General features: G+C 43.1%; 1 protein-coding gene across 1 annotated transcript in view; it reads right to left on the reverse strand.

Moving 5' to 3' along the window:
• Positions 1–17,845, reverse strand: part of TDRD7 (tudor domain containing 7) — a 477,879-nt gene that overhangs the window by 324,665 nt on the left and 135,369 nt on the right. Inside the window, exon 6 of the mRNA XM_053700014.1 lies at positions 10,789–10,997. Coding sequence (XP_053555989.1) covers positions 10,789–10,997 — 209 coding nt within the window. The remainder of the gene's footprint in view (positions 1–10,788; positions 10,998–17,845) is intronic.

Consider the following 17,845-nt stretch of genomic DNA (forward strand, 5'->3'; position numbering starts at 1 on the left):
CACAGCTGCCAGCTTTTTGTGAAGTAACACCGACAAGGCAGAAATCTGTCCCTTCAGGGAACTTGCAGATAATCCTTTTTCCAATCCTTCTTGAAGGAAGGATAGAATCCTAGGAATCTTAACCTTGTCCCAAGGGAATCCTTTAGATTCACACCAACAGATATATTTTTTCCAAATTTTGTGGTAAATCTTTCTAGTTACAGGCTTTCTGGCCTGAACAAGAGTATCAATAACAGAATCTGAGAATCCTCGCTTCGATAAAATCAAGCGTTCAATCTCCAAGCAGACAGCTGGAGTGAAACCAGATTCGGATGTTCGAACGGACCCTGAACAAGAAGGTCTCGTCTCAAAGGTAGCTTCCAAGGTGGAGCCGATGACATATTCACCAGATCTGCATACCAAGTCCTGCGTGGCCACGCAGGAGCTATCAAGATCACCGACGCCCTCTCCTGATTGATCCTGGCTACCAGCCTGGGGATGAGAGGAAATGGCGGGAACACATAAGCTAGTTTGAAGGTCCAAGGTGCTACTAGTGCATCCACTAGAGCCGCCTTGGGATCCCTGGATCTGGCCCCGTAGCAAGGAACTTTGAAGTTCTGACGAGAGGCCATCAGATCCATGTCTGGAATGCCCCACAGGTGAGTGACTTGGGCAAAGATTTCCGGATGGAGTTCCCACTCCCCCGGATGCAATGTCTGACGACTCAGAAAATCCGCTTCCCAATTTTCCACTCCTGGGATGTGGATAGCAGACAGGTGGCAGGAGTGAGACTCCGCCCATAGAATGATTTTGGTCACTTCTTCCATCGCTAGGGAACTCCTTGTTCCCCCCTGATGGTTGATGTACGCAACAGTTGTCATGTTGTCTGATTGAAACCGTATGAACTTGGTCCTCGCTAGCTGAGGCCAAGCCTTGAGAGCATTGAATATCGCTCTCAGTTCCAGAATATTTATCGGTAGAAGAGATTCTTCCCGAGACCAAAGACCCTGAGCTTTCAGGGATCCCCAGACCGCGCCCCAGCCCATCAGACTGGCGTCGGTCGTGACAATGACCCACTCTGGTCTGCGGAATGTCATCCCTTGTGACAGGTTGTCCAGGGACAGCCACCAACGGAGTGAGTCTCTGGTCCTCTGTTTACTTGTATCTTCGGAGACAAGTCTGTATAGTCCCCATTCCACTGACTGAGCATGCACAGTTGTAATGGTCTTAGATGAATGCGCGCAAAAGGAACTATGTCCATTGCCGCTACCATCAACCCGATCACTTCCATGCACTGAGCTATGGAAGGAAGAGGAACGGAATGAAGTATCCGACAAGAGTCTAGAAGTTTTGTTTTTCTGACCTCTGTCAGAAAAATCCTCATTTCTAAGGAGTCTATAATTGTTCCCAAGAAGGGAACCCTTGTTGACGGGGATAGAGAACTCTTTTCCACGTTCACTTTCCATCCGTGAGATCTGAGAAAGGCCAGGACGATGTCCGTGTGAGCCTTTGCTTGAGGAAGGGACGACGCTTGAATCAGAATGTCGTCTAAGTAAGGTACTACCGCAATGCCCCTTGGTCGTAGCACAGCTAGAAGGGACCCTAGTACCTTTGTGAAAATCCTTGGAGCAGTGGCTAATCCGAAAGGAAGCGCCACGAACTGGTAATGTTTGTCCAGGAATGCGAACCTTAGGAACCGATGATGTTCCTTGTGGATAGGAATATGTAGATACGCATCCTTTAAATCCACCGTGGTCATGAATTGACCTTCCTGGATGGAAGGAAGAATAGTTCGAATGGTTTCCATCTTGAACGATGGAACCTTGAGAAACTTGTTTAAGATCTTGAGATCTAAGATTGGTCTGAACGTTCCCTCTTTTTTGGGAACTATGAACAGATTGGAGTAGAACCCCATCCCTTGTTCTCTTAATGGAACTGGATGAATCACTCCCATTTTTAACAGGTCTTCTACACAATGTAAGAACGCCTGTCTTTTTATGTGGTCTGAAGATAACTGAGACCTGTGGAACCTCCCCCTTGGGGGAAGTCCCTTGAATTCCAGAAGATAACCTCGGGAGACTATTTCTAGCGCCCAAGGATCCAGAACATCTCTTGCCCGAGCCTGAGCGAAGAGAGAGAGTCTGCCCCCCACCAGATCCGGTCCCGGATCGGGGGCCAACATTTCATGCTGTCTTGGTAGCAGTGGCAGGTTTCTTGGCCTGCTTTCCCTTGTTCCAGCCTTGCATTGGTCTCCAAGCTGGCTTGGCTTGAGAAGTATTACCCTCTTGCTTAGAGGACGTAGCACTTTGGGCTGGTCCGTTTTTACGAAAGGGACGAAAATTAGGTCTATTTTTTGCCTTGAAAGGCCGATCCTGAGGAAGGGCGTGGCCCTTACCCCCAGTGATATCAGAGATAATCTCTTTCAAGTCAGGGCCAAACAGCGTTTTCCCCTTGAAAGGAATGTTTAGTAGCTTGTTCTTGGAAGACGCATCAGCCGACCAAGATTTCAACCAAAGCGCTCTGCGCGCCACAATAGCAAACCCAGAATTCTTAGCCGCTAACCTAGCCAATTGCAAAGTGGCGTCTAGGGTGAAAGAATTAGCCAATTTGAGAGCATTGATTCTGTCCATAATCTCCTCATAAGGAGGAGAATCACTATCGAGCGTCTTTATCAGCTCATCGAACCAGAAACATGCGGCTGTAGCGACAGGGACAATGCATGAAATTGGTTGTAGAAGGTAACCCTGCTGAACAAACATCTTTTTAAGCAAACCTTCTAATTTTTTATCCATAGGATCTTTGAAAGCACAACTATCCTCTATGGGTATAGTGGTGCGTTTGTTTAAAGTGGAAACCGCTCCCTCGACCTTGGGGACTGTCTGCCATAAGTCCTTTCTGGGGTCGACCATAGGAAACAATTTTTTAAATATGGGGGGAGGGACGAAAGGAATACCGGGCCTTTCCCATTCTTTATTAACAATGTCCGCCACCCGCTTGGGTATAGGAAAAGCTTCTGGGAGCCCCGGCACCTCTAGGAACTTGTCCATTTTACATAGTTTCTCTGGGATGACCAACTTTTCACAATCATCCAGAGTGGATAATACCTCCTTAAGCAGAATGCGGAGATGTTCCAACTTAAATTTAAATGCAATCACATCAGGTTCAGCCTGTTGAGAAATGTTCCCTGAATCAGTAATTTCTCCCTCAGACAAAACCTCCCTGGCCCCATCAGACTGGGTTAGGGGCCCTTCAGAGATATTAATATCAGCGTCGTCATGCTCTTCAGTATCTAAAACAGAGCAGCCACGCTTACGCTGACAAGGGTTCATTTTGGCTAAAATGTTTTTGACAGAATTATCCATTACAGCCGTTAATTGTTGCATAGTAAGGAGTATTGGCGCGCTAGATGTACTAGGGGCCTCCTGAGTGGGCAAGACTCGTGTAGACGAAGGAGGGAATGATGCAGTACCATGCTTACTCCCCTCACTTGAGGAATCATCTTGGGCATCATTGTCATTATCACATAAATCACATTTATTTAAATGAATAGGAATTCTGGCTTCCCCACATTCAGAACACAGTCTATCTGGTAGTTCAGACATGTTAAACAGGCATAAACTTGATAACAAAGTACAAAAACGTTTTAAAATAAAACCGTTACTGTCACTTTAAATTTTAAACTGAACACACTTTATTACTGCAATTGCGAAAAAACATGAAGGAATTGTTCAAAATTCACCAAATTTTCACCACAGTGTCTTAAAGCCTTAAAAGTATTGCACACCAAATTTGGAAGCTTTAACCCTTAAAATAACGGAACCGGAGCTTCAGAAAGTCTTTTCTAAGTATCAGAGCTCCTCTCACATGCGACTGCATGCCATGCCTCTCAAAAACAAGTGCGCCACACCGGCGCGAAAATGAGGCTCTGCTTAAGCTTTGGGAAAGCCCCTAAGGAATAAGGTGTCTAACACAGTGCCTGCCGATATTATTATATCAAAATACCCAGATAAAATGATTCCTCAAGGCTAAATATGTGTTAATAATGAATCGATTTAGCCCAGAAACAGTCTACAGTCTTAATAAGCCCTTGTGAAGCCCTTATTTATGATCGTAATAAACATGGCTTACCGGATCCCATAGGGAAAATGACAGCTTCCAGCATTACATCGTCTTGTTAGAATGTGTCATACCTCAAGCAGCAAGAGACTGCACACTGTTCCCCCAACTGAAGTTAATTGCTCTCAACAGTCCTGTGTGGAACAGCCATGGATTTTAGTTACGGTTGCTAAAATCATTTTCCTCATACAAACAGAAATCTTCATCTCTTTTCTGTTTCTGAGTAAATAGTACATACCAGCACTATTTCAAAATAACAAACTCTTGATTGAATAATAAAAACTACAGTTAAACACTAAAAAACTCTAAGCCATCTCCGTGGAGATGTTGCCTGTACAACGGCAAAGAGAATGACTGGGGTAGGCGGAGCCTAGGAGGGATCATGTGACCAGCTTTGCTGGGCTCTTTGCCATTTCCTGTTGGGGAAGAGAATATCCCACAAGTAAGGATGACGCCGTGGACCGGACACACCTATGTTGGAGAAATCCCATGCGTTACCTTACACTGAGCTCAGCTGTAAAATATAGCTCCACGTAACGGCCAAATATAACAATATGAGAGCTCCCGGTCGGCTATACTTGAACCACCGGGAGATAAGAATGCAAGTACTATGTACTGCTTCACCATGACTCTGTCAGTTGCTCCCAATTGTATGCAGCACCTCACACTGTCTTATTTCTGCAGTGACAGCTTTGAAGTTCACACTGGGCTAGATGTTACCGTCACTCTTTCTATATGTGGCTCCATAGTTATGAAAAAAGAGCCCACGTGCCCAACAGGACCGAAGCCTGCGTTTAACTGTCCCAATTATCCCCTGAAACACTGAGTGAATCTATTGATAGTGAGAAGTGGGTAAATCTGATGGGGAATAAAACAAAGTGCCTAACTTTTTTCTGAGACTATTTCATCCACCCCCAGAGTAAAGTTAGCACTTACCTCATCTCCTGCTGGACAGTAAGGCAGTCTCCAGGTGTGTGAGGTCCTCTACCTCACATGGACCTATAATGAAAAGGAAAATCCTGAGTAAATATCCCTCAGGTTTTCTTGGTAAGGGTAGCAAACAAGTACATGGGAGGTGCAGTGAGAATTATGTCCCACAAGTTCCTATTGCTCTAAAGCCACCAAATGCTTCTCTTTTGTTATGGAAGAGAGACTGATCTGGTCTAGGCTACATCCCAGAACAAAGTAGCACTCAGAGGCACTACTTTAAAAAAAAAACTCTTGATTGAAGAATCTAAACTAACACCTCACTTTAACTCTTTCTATCACTAACACAGGCAAAGAGAATGACTGGAGTGGGAGGGAAGGGAGGAGCTATAAATACAGCTCTGCTGTGGTGCTCTTTGCCTCCTCCTGCTGACCAGGAGGCGATATCCCACAAGTAAGGATGAAATCCGTGGACTCATTGTATCTTGTAAAAGAAAAACAGAATTTATGCTTACCTGATAAATTTCTCTCTCTTGTGATGTATCGAGTCCACGGATTCATCCATACTTGTGTGATATTCTCCTTCCTAACAGGAAGTGGCAAAGAGAGCACCCACAGCAGAGCTGTCTATATAGCTCCTCCCTTAGCTCCGCCCCCTAGTCATTAGACCGAAGGCTAGGAAGAAAAAAGGAGAAACTATAGGGTGCAGAGGTGACTGAAGTTTTTTAAATAAAAATATACTGCCTGTCTTAAATAAACAGGGCGGGCCGTGGACTCGATACATCACAAGAGAAAGAAATTTATCAGGTAAGCATAAATTCTGTTTTCTCTTGTAAGATGTATCGAGTCCACGGATTCATCCATACTTGTGGGATACCAATACCAAAGCTTTAGGACACGGATGAAGGGAGGGACAAGACAGGTACCTTAAACAGAAGGCACCCCTGCTTGTATGACCTTTCTCCCAAAAATAGCCTCCGAAGAAGCAAAAGTATCGAATTTGTAAAATTTGGAAAAAGTATGAAGCGAAGACCAAGTCGCCGCCTTACAAATCTGTTCAACAGAAGCCTCATTTTTAAAAGCCCATGTGGAAGCCAATGCTCTAGTAGAATGAGCAGTAATTCTTTCAGGAGGCTGCTGGCCAGCAGTCTCATAAGCCAAACGGATGATGCTTTTCAGTCAAAAGGAAAGAGAGGTAGCCGTAGCCTTTTGACCTCTCCGTTTACCAGAATAAACAACAAACAATGAAGATGTTTGACGGAAATCTTTAGTTGCTTGTAAGTAGAACTTTAAAGCACGAACCACATCAAGATTGTGCAACAGACGTTCTTTCTTTGATGAAGGATTAGGACACAGTGAAGGAACAACAATCTCCTGATTGATATTCCTATTAGAAATAACCTTAGGAAGAAACCCAGGTTTGGTACGCAAAACCACCTTATCTGCATGGAAAACAAGGTAAGGTGAATCACACTGTAAAGCAGATAACTCAGAAACTCTTCAAACCGAAGAGATAGCTACTAAAAACAAAACTTTCCAAGATAGAAGCTTAATATCTATGGAATACATAGGTTCAAACGGAACCCCTTGAAGAACTAAGTTTAGGCTCCATGGCGGAGCAACAGGTTTAATCCTGACCAAGGCCTGACTAAGGCCTGACTAAACGCTTGAACGTCTGGGACATCTGCCAGACGTTTGTGTAAAAGAATAGACAAAGCAGATATTTGTCCTTTTAAGGAACTAGCTGATAATCACTTCTCCAATCCTTCTTGGAGAAAAGACAATATTCTAGGAATCCTAATCTTACTCCATGAGTAACCCTTGGATTCACACCAATAAAAATATTTGCGCCAAATCTTATGATAGATCTTCTTGGTGACAGGCTTTCTAGCTTGAAATTTTCTTAAGTAAACCCTCTAACTTTTTATCCATAGGGTCTTTAAAAGCACAACTGTCTACAATTGGTATGGTTGTGCGTTTAGCAAGCGAAGAAACAGCCCCCTCTACCTTAGGGACCCTTTGCCACGAGTCCCGCATGGGGTCAGTTATGGGGAACATTTTCTTAAAAATAGGGGGGGGAACAAAAGGGACACCTTGTCTATCCCACTCCTTAGTAACAATATCCGCAACCCTCTTAGGGACCGGAAACGCATCAGTGTATACACAATTTCTCTGGGACCACCATAGGGTCACAATCATCCAGAGTAGCTAATACCTCCCTGAGCAATACGCGGAGGTGTTCCAATTTAAATTTAAATGCTAATGTATCTGAATCTGCCTGATGAGAAACCTTTCCTGAATCGGAAATTTCTCCCTCAGACATCAAGTCCCTCACTCCCACTTCAGAGCGTTGTGAGGGTACATCAGATGAGGCTACCATGGCTTCAGATTGCTCATAATCTGTTCTTAAAACAGAGCTATCACGCTTTGCAAGAAAAACTGGCAGTTTAGATAGGAAGGCCGCAAGGGAGTTATCCATGACTGCCGCTAGTTGTTGCAATGTAATAGGGGCAGACGCACTAGAGGTACTAGGCATCGCTTGAGCGGGCGTAACTGGTTGTGACACATGGGGAGAGGTAGACTGACTATCCTCATTACCTTCAGTCTGAAAATCATCTAGCTAACTAACAATATGATCTTTAAAGTGTATAGATTGGGACACATTCTGAGAGGTGGTTCCACCATGGCTTCTAAACACATTGAACAAGGACTTTCCTTGGTCTCAGACATGTTTAACAGACTAGTAATATGTACAAACAGGCTTAGAAATCACTTTAAACAAATAAAATACACAATTTGAAAAAACGTTACTGTGCCTTTAAGAGATAAAAAGCACACAATTTTACAAAACAGTGAAAAATGCAGCAATCCTTTTGAAATTTTCACAGTATGTACCTAAAGCCTTAATAAGATTGCACCACAAGTTTCAAAACGATTAACCCCTTAATGCCCAAACCGGAACAGCCTAAAGCCAATAAACATTACTACAGCACCTTGCCACAGCTTACTGCTGTGGCCCTACCTGCCCTTAGGGATCAGTTTTGGGGGAATGAAGCTTCTTTTAGGCCCTCAAACAGCAGCAGGACCCTCCATGTGAAGCAGCATGAACTTGTCTTTCAATTCTAACTGCGCATCTGAGGCGCGAAATTAGGCCCCTCCCACTCCAGAGCTACGAGGCCTACAAAAATCACTTCTAAGTGAATAAATTTTAGCCATGTGGATAATAACCCCAGAAAGTACTCAAAAGTGCTTTAAAAGTGTCTCCAAACGAGTAAGTTAGTGTCAACCAGCATAATTAGCCCTGTTATGTAAGCATTCAATTCTTTACTAAGTCTCAGAACATAGCTTACCCTCCCCACATGGGGATATTGTCAGTCTTCTAGCATTAACTCAGTCTTGTCTAGAAATAAATGACTGAACATACCTCATTGCAGTCAAGCCTCCAAACTGTTCCCCCCAACTGAAGTTTTCTGGTACTCCTCAGTCCTGTGTGGGAACAGCAATGGATTTTAGTTACAACATGCTAAAATCATCTTCCTCTCAGCAGAATTCTTCATCTTTTTTCTGCCAGAGAGTAAATAGTACAAACCGGTACCAATTAAAAATAACAAACTTTTGATTGAAGATAATAAAACTACAATTCTACCACCACATTCACTTTACCCTCCCGTAGAGAGACCCTAGTGCTTAGAGCCGGCAAAGAGAATGACTGGGGGGTGGAGCTAGAGGGGGAGCTATATGGACAGCTCTGCTGTGTGCTCTCTTTGCCACTTCCTGTAGGGAATGAGAATATCCCACAAGTAAAGGATGAATCCGTGGACTGGATACACCTTGCAAGAGAAACTAACATTTTTGTCACCACACTCAGTTTACCCTTCCTAGCAGTTAAGCAGTCAAAGACAATGAATGGGGGGGGCGGAGCTAAGGGAGGAGCTATATAGACAGCTCTGCTGTGGGTGCTCTCTTTGCCACATCCTGTTAGGAAGGAGAATATCCCACAAGTATGGATGAATCCGTGGACTCAATACATCTTACAAGAGAAAGTAAAATATTGTGAAATTAAAATAAAAATATATATTGCTGCTTCACTGTAGGAGATACAATTACAGAACCAAGAGAACTACTTTAAACAACAAACCAGTTTAAAACACATTTTTAGGCTGTTTAGTTTACTAAACGCACTATTTTTTAAAGGGAGCTAAAAGTGCAAAAGGAAAAATATTCTAAATGTGTTACAGCTGTATTATTTCTCGATTGTGTGCATTGAATTATGTGTGTTTAAACCCTGCAAAGGTTAAACAAAAGGCTTACATGCATAGTGACAAATCATCAGCTAGCTCCCAGCAGTGCATTACTACTCATGAGCTTTCCTATCTATGCTTTTAAAAAAAGAATATCATGGGCATTAAGTAAATATGATAGTAGAAGTAAAGTGAAAACTCAATTAAAGGGACAGTAAACACCTTGAGATTTTATATAAAAATCTTTAGTTATGCCTTAAACAATTTTGCAATATTTTTTCAGGTTATTTATTTTGCCCCCGACCCCCCTTTTCATGCAAAAAAAAACATCTCGGAACTTTAAATGCACCCTGCTGACTTATCAAGGCTAACCCTACTACAAATTGGATTTATCAGAAAACAACCGCAAAACAATTAATTTTAAAATTGCATGCTCTATCTGAACCATGAATGTGCAGTTTTGGATCCCATGTCCAATTAAAATGATTACCATTTTCTTTTTAATGTCCTGTACTGTAATATATGTATCTACCCGCAGTTTACAATGAACTAGTCTCGTCTTTCAACTTCTTAAAACCAACTGTTGTAAAGGGACACTGTACTCAAATATTTAAATTGTTTATATGTTTTTCCTAAGAATTATATAATTATTTTCTTCTATGTGATTCTATTAATAAAATGTGGTTTAAAGACTTAAATTTAAACAGACTAATACAGCAGTATCTGCTCTATAATATCTCCTAAAGCTCATTGGATAATAGGTAAAATATACTAACTTTGCATGTGTTGTGTTTGTGGGGTTTTTTTTTTTGTTTTATTTTTTATACAAACTGTAACAAAGTGGTTTTTTTTTTTTTACAAATACTGTATTTCAAGGGACAGTCTACACCAGAATTTTTATTGTTTAAAAAGATAATCTCTTTATTACCAATTACCTAGTTTTGCATAATCAACACTTATATTAATACATGTTTTACTTCTGCGATTGCCTTATATCTAAGCCTCTGCAGACTGCCCCCTTATCTCAGTGCTTTTGACAGACATGCAGTTCAGCCAATCAGTGCAGACTCCTAAATATCTCCATGGAAGTGAGCACAATGTTATCTATATGACACACATGAACTAGTACTGTCTAACTGTGAAAACCTTTCAAAATGCTCTGAGTTAAGAGGCGGTTCTCAACGGTTTATAAATCAGTTTGAGCCTACCTAGGTTTAGCTTTTCAAAAACACCACCAAGGGAACAAAGCAAATTTAATGATAAAAGTCATCTGGAAAGTGGTTTAAAATTGCATGCCCTATATGAATCATGAAAGTTTAATTTTGACTAGACTGCCCCTTTAACAAGGAATAAAAAGCTTTGATCTCATTATCACAAAATTGTTTTCTAAACATCTCTGTGCATTGGAAATGCTAGGAAGCAAATGTGATGCTATTGCACCATTTATCTATTGCAAAATAGAAAATAAAGGTAGTGCATTTTTTTTATTTAAAAAAATAAGTAAATGAGAGGAATAAAAATATACCGTGCAAATGTGAGACCAGTTCACAATCTGCTTCAGCACTTCATCATTTAAATCCTGTTTAAAAGTGAATCTGTACAGGTGAGGTAATTTGGACATCCAAACGCCATTGCCGTATTTGCCAAAAAGCTCTCGGAGATTGCTCTGAACCACTGAAAGGTTGGGAGGGAGGCTGCCAAGAAGAGACGTTTTCATTGCTTGCATGTTGTTAGCTAAAAAAATAAGACATTAACTCATTTTAATGTGTTGACAATCATTCTTAACATTTTAGATGAAACATTGATGCAGATATATTTCACGTTAGGTTTCCAACACGCCCGGACTAAGGAGTTTGCCCTCAACTAGAAACATCAGCATTATATCAGTTTATGTAACCATAGGTTTGCAATGCCATATACAGAGAGCAGGTATACACAAAGGCGTAACATTTTCTTTTTTTTACATTTAACACAGAAAAAAAATGTGAATCAGATTACATGTCTTCAAAAGGAAATACCCTGTGCCCACATTCTGTGAGATGGTCTGACCCCCTAATACTGTATATAGTGACACTGTTTAACCCACCAGTACTGTATATAGTGAGTAACACGGTCTGTAATCTGCCGGTGAGATGGCTGGCCTGACCCTACCCGCCCCAGTACTTTATAGAGTGACCACTGTACTGTATATAGTGGTACTTTATAGTGACACTGTTTACCCCCCGCCCCCCATGCTGTAGTAACAAGGTCTGTAATTTGCTGGTTCCACCAACATACACACACAAACATGCACAAATACACACACAGTCAGTCACATACATACACACACACCAATGGGTAAAACAAACACTAACCCCTGTAGTCAGAGACACTAGTGAGGCATCACGTCACACTCGCATATCATCAGTGCAGGCAGTGGCAGGTCAACATTTTTTATTGAAGAATTATTTTTATTTTTTTAACCTGGGCCCCCACCCTCAGGGGCCCAGTCGCAGTTGCGACCTCTGCACCCCCTGGGTATACAGTAGGTATAAAAAGTAAAACATAAAAATATGAAATTGCAGGCTGAAATGTAAGGACAGAAATAACAACAATGTAAATGCCAGACTTTTTCCATCTGTAATGTCATCTACCAACAAAAACCAAGAGTAAAAACAAAAAAAAACACCCAAATTGCATAAGTCTGCACCCTTTCATAATGCGGCTCTAGTTGTGTTCACAGTTAATCATATTCTAAATCATGCCTGTAGGTAAATAGCATGCAGCTGCCATCAATGAAAGTGATTCTGAATAAACCCAGATAAGTCAGTTGTTGCTGTCAAAACCATCACCAATAAGTGGAGAAAATGTGCACCATAGAGACATTGCTAAGATCAGTTTCCCCTTCCAAAGTTCACGAAACGACAATGAGAAAATTTATCAGGGAGGATACTGAGGCCAAAAGCAACACTGAAGGAGCTACAGGCATTTCTGGCAGGTACTGATCACTCCTTGCATAGGATATCTCATATTCTGCTCTGGGCTATGGGGTATGGTGGCAAGATGTAGACTCTTTCTTACAAAAAGAATTACCCAAGCCTGTCTAAATTATGCCAAAAGATTCAGTCACCCCAAGCCACATGGAAAAATGTACTGTGGTCTGACAAGACAAAGGTTGAATTTTGTTTGGCGCAAAGCCAATAAAGCTCATCATCCAAGGAACACCAGAATGACTTTGAAACATGGCGGTGGTAGCTCATTGTGGGAAAGCTAGCAAGATTTTTTGGCACATAATACTATGGCTATTCCAATAATCATTTCCTTTTCATCATTTTTTTGGGTACAAGCAAGCTTTTGCTTAGATTAAATAAACAAGCATAATTTTCCAAAAAGGTTAAGGCAAATGTGCCTCTGGGTAAAGAGAAACATGAGTACTGCAGGATCCAAGTCAGCCAGAACCACTATTGCCTCTAAGGTGTGCACACATCTAAAGTAGTGCACAGGTGATTTGAACATATGCACATCAACTTTAGATGTAATTTCCTTTAATGTCTGCAGTCTGGCTGTAATGCTAACACTTATTGTGGAGTCTAGCAATAAAGCTGGTGACCAGATTAAAATAAATTTCAAATGCAATTACACACGTGCAGGCAGAAACCATTTACTGCGTGCGGGTGCTTGTGGGTGGTGCATATGCTGGGGAAGGATCTAACAATTGATTCAAGTGGTGTGGTGTAGTTGAAACTTGCTATTATGGGGAAAGCTGTGGGAGGAAAGAAGGGGGAAATCCTTGCAACCACTTTCTTGTTTGTCTGTATTAAATTATAAGGTTCACGTGAGGAGATAGTTGCCTCTAAGACGGTAATCTATTTCTGGAGTGTGCAGAACTAAGAATTCTTGTTGACATCAAAGACCGTAAGCTAGAAATTAACTCCCTGCTAAGTAAGACCTGGGGCCCGATCAGATATGCAGCGTCACCCGCAAAAGCCGGCGACGCCAAACTTTCCGCTGGTTTGGTATCCTATATACGGCGTAACATAGAAGTTACGCTCGTATATATTTCACCATTCGGCCGTAGTTTTTTGGCTTATAGAGTGATATACCAAACCCGCGCAGTTTGGTATCCAATATACAAGGACTTACGTGTCGAAAATGGAGAAATCTTACTCCATGTTCACCTCGCCACAAAATGCAGGCGTAGTAAGCCTTACGCTGAGTATTGGAGCCCCGTAACTCCCTAAACTACCTGCAAAAAAAAAAAACTAACACCTAACGCATGCGCAATGTTTATCTACCTGTCAACCGCAATCTCCCACCGCAATCTTTAATAAAGTGCTTAACCCCTAAACCGCCGCTCCCAGACCCCGCCGCCACCTACATTAAATGTAATACCCTCTAATCTGAGCCCCCTACACCGCCGCCAGCTATATTAAATTTATTAACCCCTAATATGATTCCCCTACACCGCTGCCAGCTATATTAAAATGTATTACCCCCTAATCTGAGCCCCCTACACCGCCGCCACCTATATTATGTATTACCCCCTAATGTGAGCCCCCTACCCCGCCGCCACCTACATTAATTATATTACCCCCTAATGTGAGCCCCCTATCCTGCGGCTACCTACATTAATTATATTAACCCCTAATGTGAGCCCCCTACCCCGCCGCCACCTACATTAATTATATTAACCCCTAATATGATCCCCCTACACCGCCGCCACCTATATCAAATTTATTAACCCCTAATCTAATCCCCCTACACCGCCGCCACCTATATTAAATATATTAACCACTAAACCTAAATAATATTTTATTATTTATTAGGGGGCTTAGATTAGGTGTAATTAGCTTGTAATCTTTTTTTATTTTTTGTAATTTAGTGTTTGTTTTTTTGTAATATAGATTAGTGTATTTAATTGTATTTTAGTTGAGATAATTGTAGTTTATTTAATTAATTTATTGATAGGGTAGTGTTAGGTGTAATGGTAATTTAGGTTAGGATTTATTTTACAGGTAATTTGGTAATTATTTTAACTAGGTAGCTATTAAATTGTTAATAACTATTTAATAGCTACCTAGTTAAAATAAATACAAAGTTACCTGTAAAATAAATATAAACCCTAAAATAGCTACAATGTAATTATTAGTTATATTGTAGCTAGCTTAGGGTTTATTTTATAGGTAAGTATTTAGTTTTAAATAGGAATAATTTAGTTAATATTAATATTATTTAGATTTATTTCAATAATAATTAAGTTAGGGGGTGTTAGGGTTAGACTTAGGTTTAGTGGTTAATATATTTAATATAGGTGGCAGCGGTGTAGGGGGATTAGATTAGGGGTTAATACATTTAATATAGGTGGCGGCGGTGTAGGTGGATTAGATTAGGGGTTAATAAATTTAATATAGCTGGCGGCGGTGAAGGGGAATCATATTAGGGGTTAATAAATGTAATATAGCTGGCGGCGGTGTAGGGGAATCATATTATTATTATTATTATCAGGTATTTGTAGAGCGCCAACAGATTCCGCTATTAGGGGTTAATACATTTAATATAGCTGGCGGCGGTGTAGGGGGATCAGATTAGGGGGTAATACATTTAATATAGCTGGCGGCGGTGTAGGGGAATCCTATTAGGGGTTAATAAATTTAATATAGCTGGCGGCGGTCTAGGGGAATCATATTAGGGGTTAATAAATGTAATATAGCTGGCGGCGATGTAGGGGAATCAGATTAGGGGGTAATACATTTAATATAGCTGGTGGCGGCGTAGGGGGGTCAGATTAGGGGGTGATACATTTAATGTAGCTGGCGGCGGGGTCCGGGAGCGGCGGTTTAGGGGTTAATATATTTATTATTAGGAGTGAGGGGGGGATTGCGGATAGAGGGGTATACGTGTCGGGATGATGTTTGGGAGGCGTGTTAGACAGTTACGGGAGATTTTATACTTTAGTTTTTATAGTTTAGTTTTTAGGCGGCAACAGTTTCTAAAGTGCCGTAAGTCACTGGCGACTCCAGAAATTTGTACTTGCGCTTATTTCTGAACATCGCTAGTTTGTCCGACTTACGGCACTTTAGCAACTGTCGGCGCCGTATATGTGATAGGTCGCTGTGCAAGGTGAAACTACGGGCGGCACAGGGTTCCACGCTTGCACCGAAACCCGAGCCGTATATCGGATCGCGCCCCTGGTGGGGAGGGGGGAATCTAGGAAAACACTCTTTTTTGAGCCTCTGTCACATACACAAGGTTTCAAAGCAAACCATTTGCAAAACAAAGGGTTAACCAGGGTGGATTTTATGTTTGGAATAGAACTGTCAACTCTCCATCAGCAAAAAGATACACCAAAGTGTTACATATGAAAGAAAGTGAGTGTGTGCTAGAACAACATACTACACTGTGACGGATATCAGCTACCCCGACTTGGTAGCTCCGCCAAAGGGACCAGATTCCTCCCTGGAGCCTGCAGCTGTATAGCTGGAAAGCGATTATAGCCAAAGCCCACCCAAATAACCAGACAGAACCAGTATTCGGGTGAAAGAAAGAACAACCTTTATTGTGAAACACAACACTGCTTATATACACACACATTCAGAGCTTTATCTGATCCCAAAATCTCCCGCCATTCCCGCCCCTCCAGACAGTCTGGCGCCTCCATAGCAGCCATAGTTCCATAAAGTCCCATTGATAAAGAGGTGGCGGTTTTGGGGTGAACCCGGGGGAGCAGCGGCACTTCCAGGGTGTCCTTCCTTCCAGGAAAGCTCTCGATCCCCAGATGCCACAGTCCAAAAAGCGACATGATACGTTACTGGGGACAGGAGTTATGGTCTGGGAGATCCCGTAAGCCATGAAAGAGCCAAATCTGAACTAAAGAAAAAAAGAGTTAGCCAGGTAGTAGCGGGGTGGGGTGGCCTTGGCAGTCTGGTATCCATGACAGTGCTCCCCCCTTGTAGTCCGGCAGACCCAGCTAGACCCAAACGGGTTGGGCTAAGGACCGTCCCGTGGTGGAGCTCTAATTTTAGGTTGCCGGGCGAGGTTATCCCATTCCCCCTTGGTACATGGCAGCCCTGTTGCGACCTGCCGGCTATTATTCCCTGCAATCTGGGGTGCAGGGATATTCACATAAGGCCACGTCCCATCACTCAGTTTGCCACAATAGGTTTCCAACTCAGGTCCCAGAACTCGTTCACTCCCACAATTCACAGTCACAGAGGGGACTCCAGACTCTCCTAAGAAAGGCATCTGCCTCCAGAGAGAGAGGCCGATTGCCCCTGCTCCCTGCAATCTGGCCAGCCACTGGGTAGAAGGCAGGGTAGCTGGGGCTGCTGCAGTCCAAGCAGACTGGCCAGCATTCCTGGAGTTCCCAGGTGGGGACTGTAATCTCAATCGCCCCCATTGGAAAATTCACCTGGACGGGTAAAGGGTAGAGATCCCGCCAAGCTGCTGGGGAGAGAGACCGGCTGTCTCTTCTCCCGGGAAGGGGATCTGCCACTGGGGAGAGAGACCATCTGTCTCCTCTCCAAGGAAGCGGTTATGTCGCTGGGGAGGGAGGTCGTCTACCTCCACTCCCTGGGGATGGTTCTGACGCTGGAGAGACTGGCTGTCTCCTTTCCCTGGAATTGGCTATGCCGCTGGGGAGAGAGAGAACAGCTATCTCCTCTCCCAGGAAGGGGTTCTGTTGGTGGGGAGGGAAGGAGGGAGGTCAGCTACCTCCGCTTCCTCAGAGGGAAAGTCAATTAAATCCACCATCTCTGGATCCTGGGTCTGGGAAGAGAGGACAACTACTTCTCCCTGGGATTTCAGAGATTTCCCAGGTGTAGGGCAGAAGTGAACGGCTCTCTGCCCTGTTGCCAGCGCTTCTGCTGGGGTGGCTCCCTTGTCCAAGACCATATGCTCGGGGCCAGCCTGCTGATCGGGATCTAGCAGCTCTTGGTAGCTCATTCCCGGCCACTCTTCTGAGGAAAAGTCCCATAAATCCCTGATCGCTGCATCATAGCTCCCAGCAGACTCTGAGGCCTGCTGCTGAACGAGACCCAGTAGCCTCTTGTATGCATTTTCCAGTGCCCATTCGTGGACAGTTAGGTAATCCAGATTGTCTTGCAGCCAGAGTACCCCGAGGGATTCAGCAGGCTCTCTCGGTACTCACTAATCTCCTCCGGTATCCACTCCAGCTCAATCCCAATGTCTGGGTTCGCTGTCATCTTAAAAAATAGTATTCTAGAGCTGCCGAAGCCAAAGCTTTCTTTTGGAGCATCTATTTCCATATCGGGGAATACCTGGGCCGCATACCACCGCAGTGCCTGGTACCCCTCCTCTACCTCCATCTCTCTCTGGACCAGTCCATCTATTTCAAATAACCATTCCCCCCCTGGGCTGCTGTCCTAGGACATGCTCTCGTAAATTCAGCTGGAGCCAGTACCTTTCCATGTCAGTGGGGAGGACCTTTCCATAACAGTCCTTCTCCTGATGAAGAGTCTCCCACCAGAGTTGCCGGCGGATAAAGTCCCTCGCTTCCAGCTCATCCTGTTCAGAACCAGGACCGTCCAGCTGGGCTAGCGCCTCTTGCATTCTCCATCGGAACTCGGCTTACATGGTTACCGGCT

The sequence above is a fragment of the Bombina bombina genome, chromosome 2, assembly GCF_027579735.1.
Source record: "Bombina bombina isolate aBomBom1 chromosome 2, aBomBom1.pri, whole genome shotgun sequence".
Classification (NCBI taxonomy): Eukaryota; Metazoa; Chordata; class Amphibia; order Anura; family Bombinatoridae; genus Bombina; species Bombina bombina.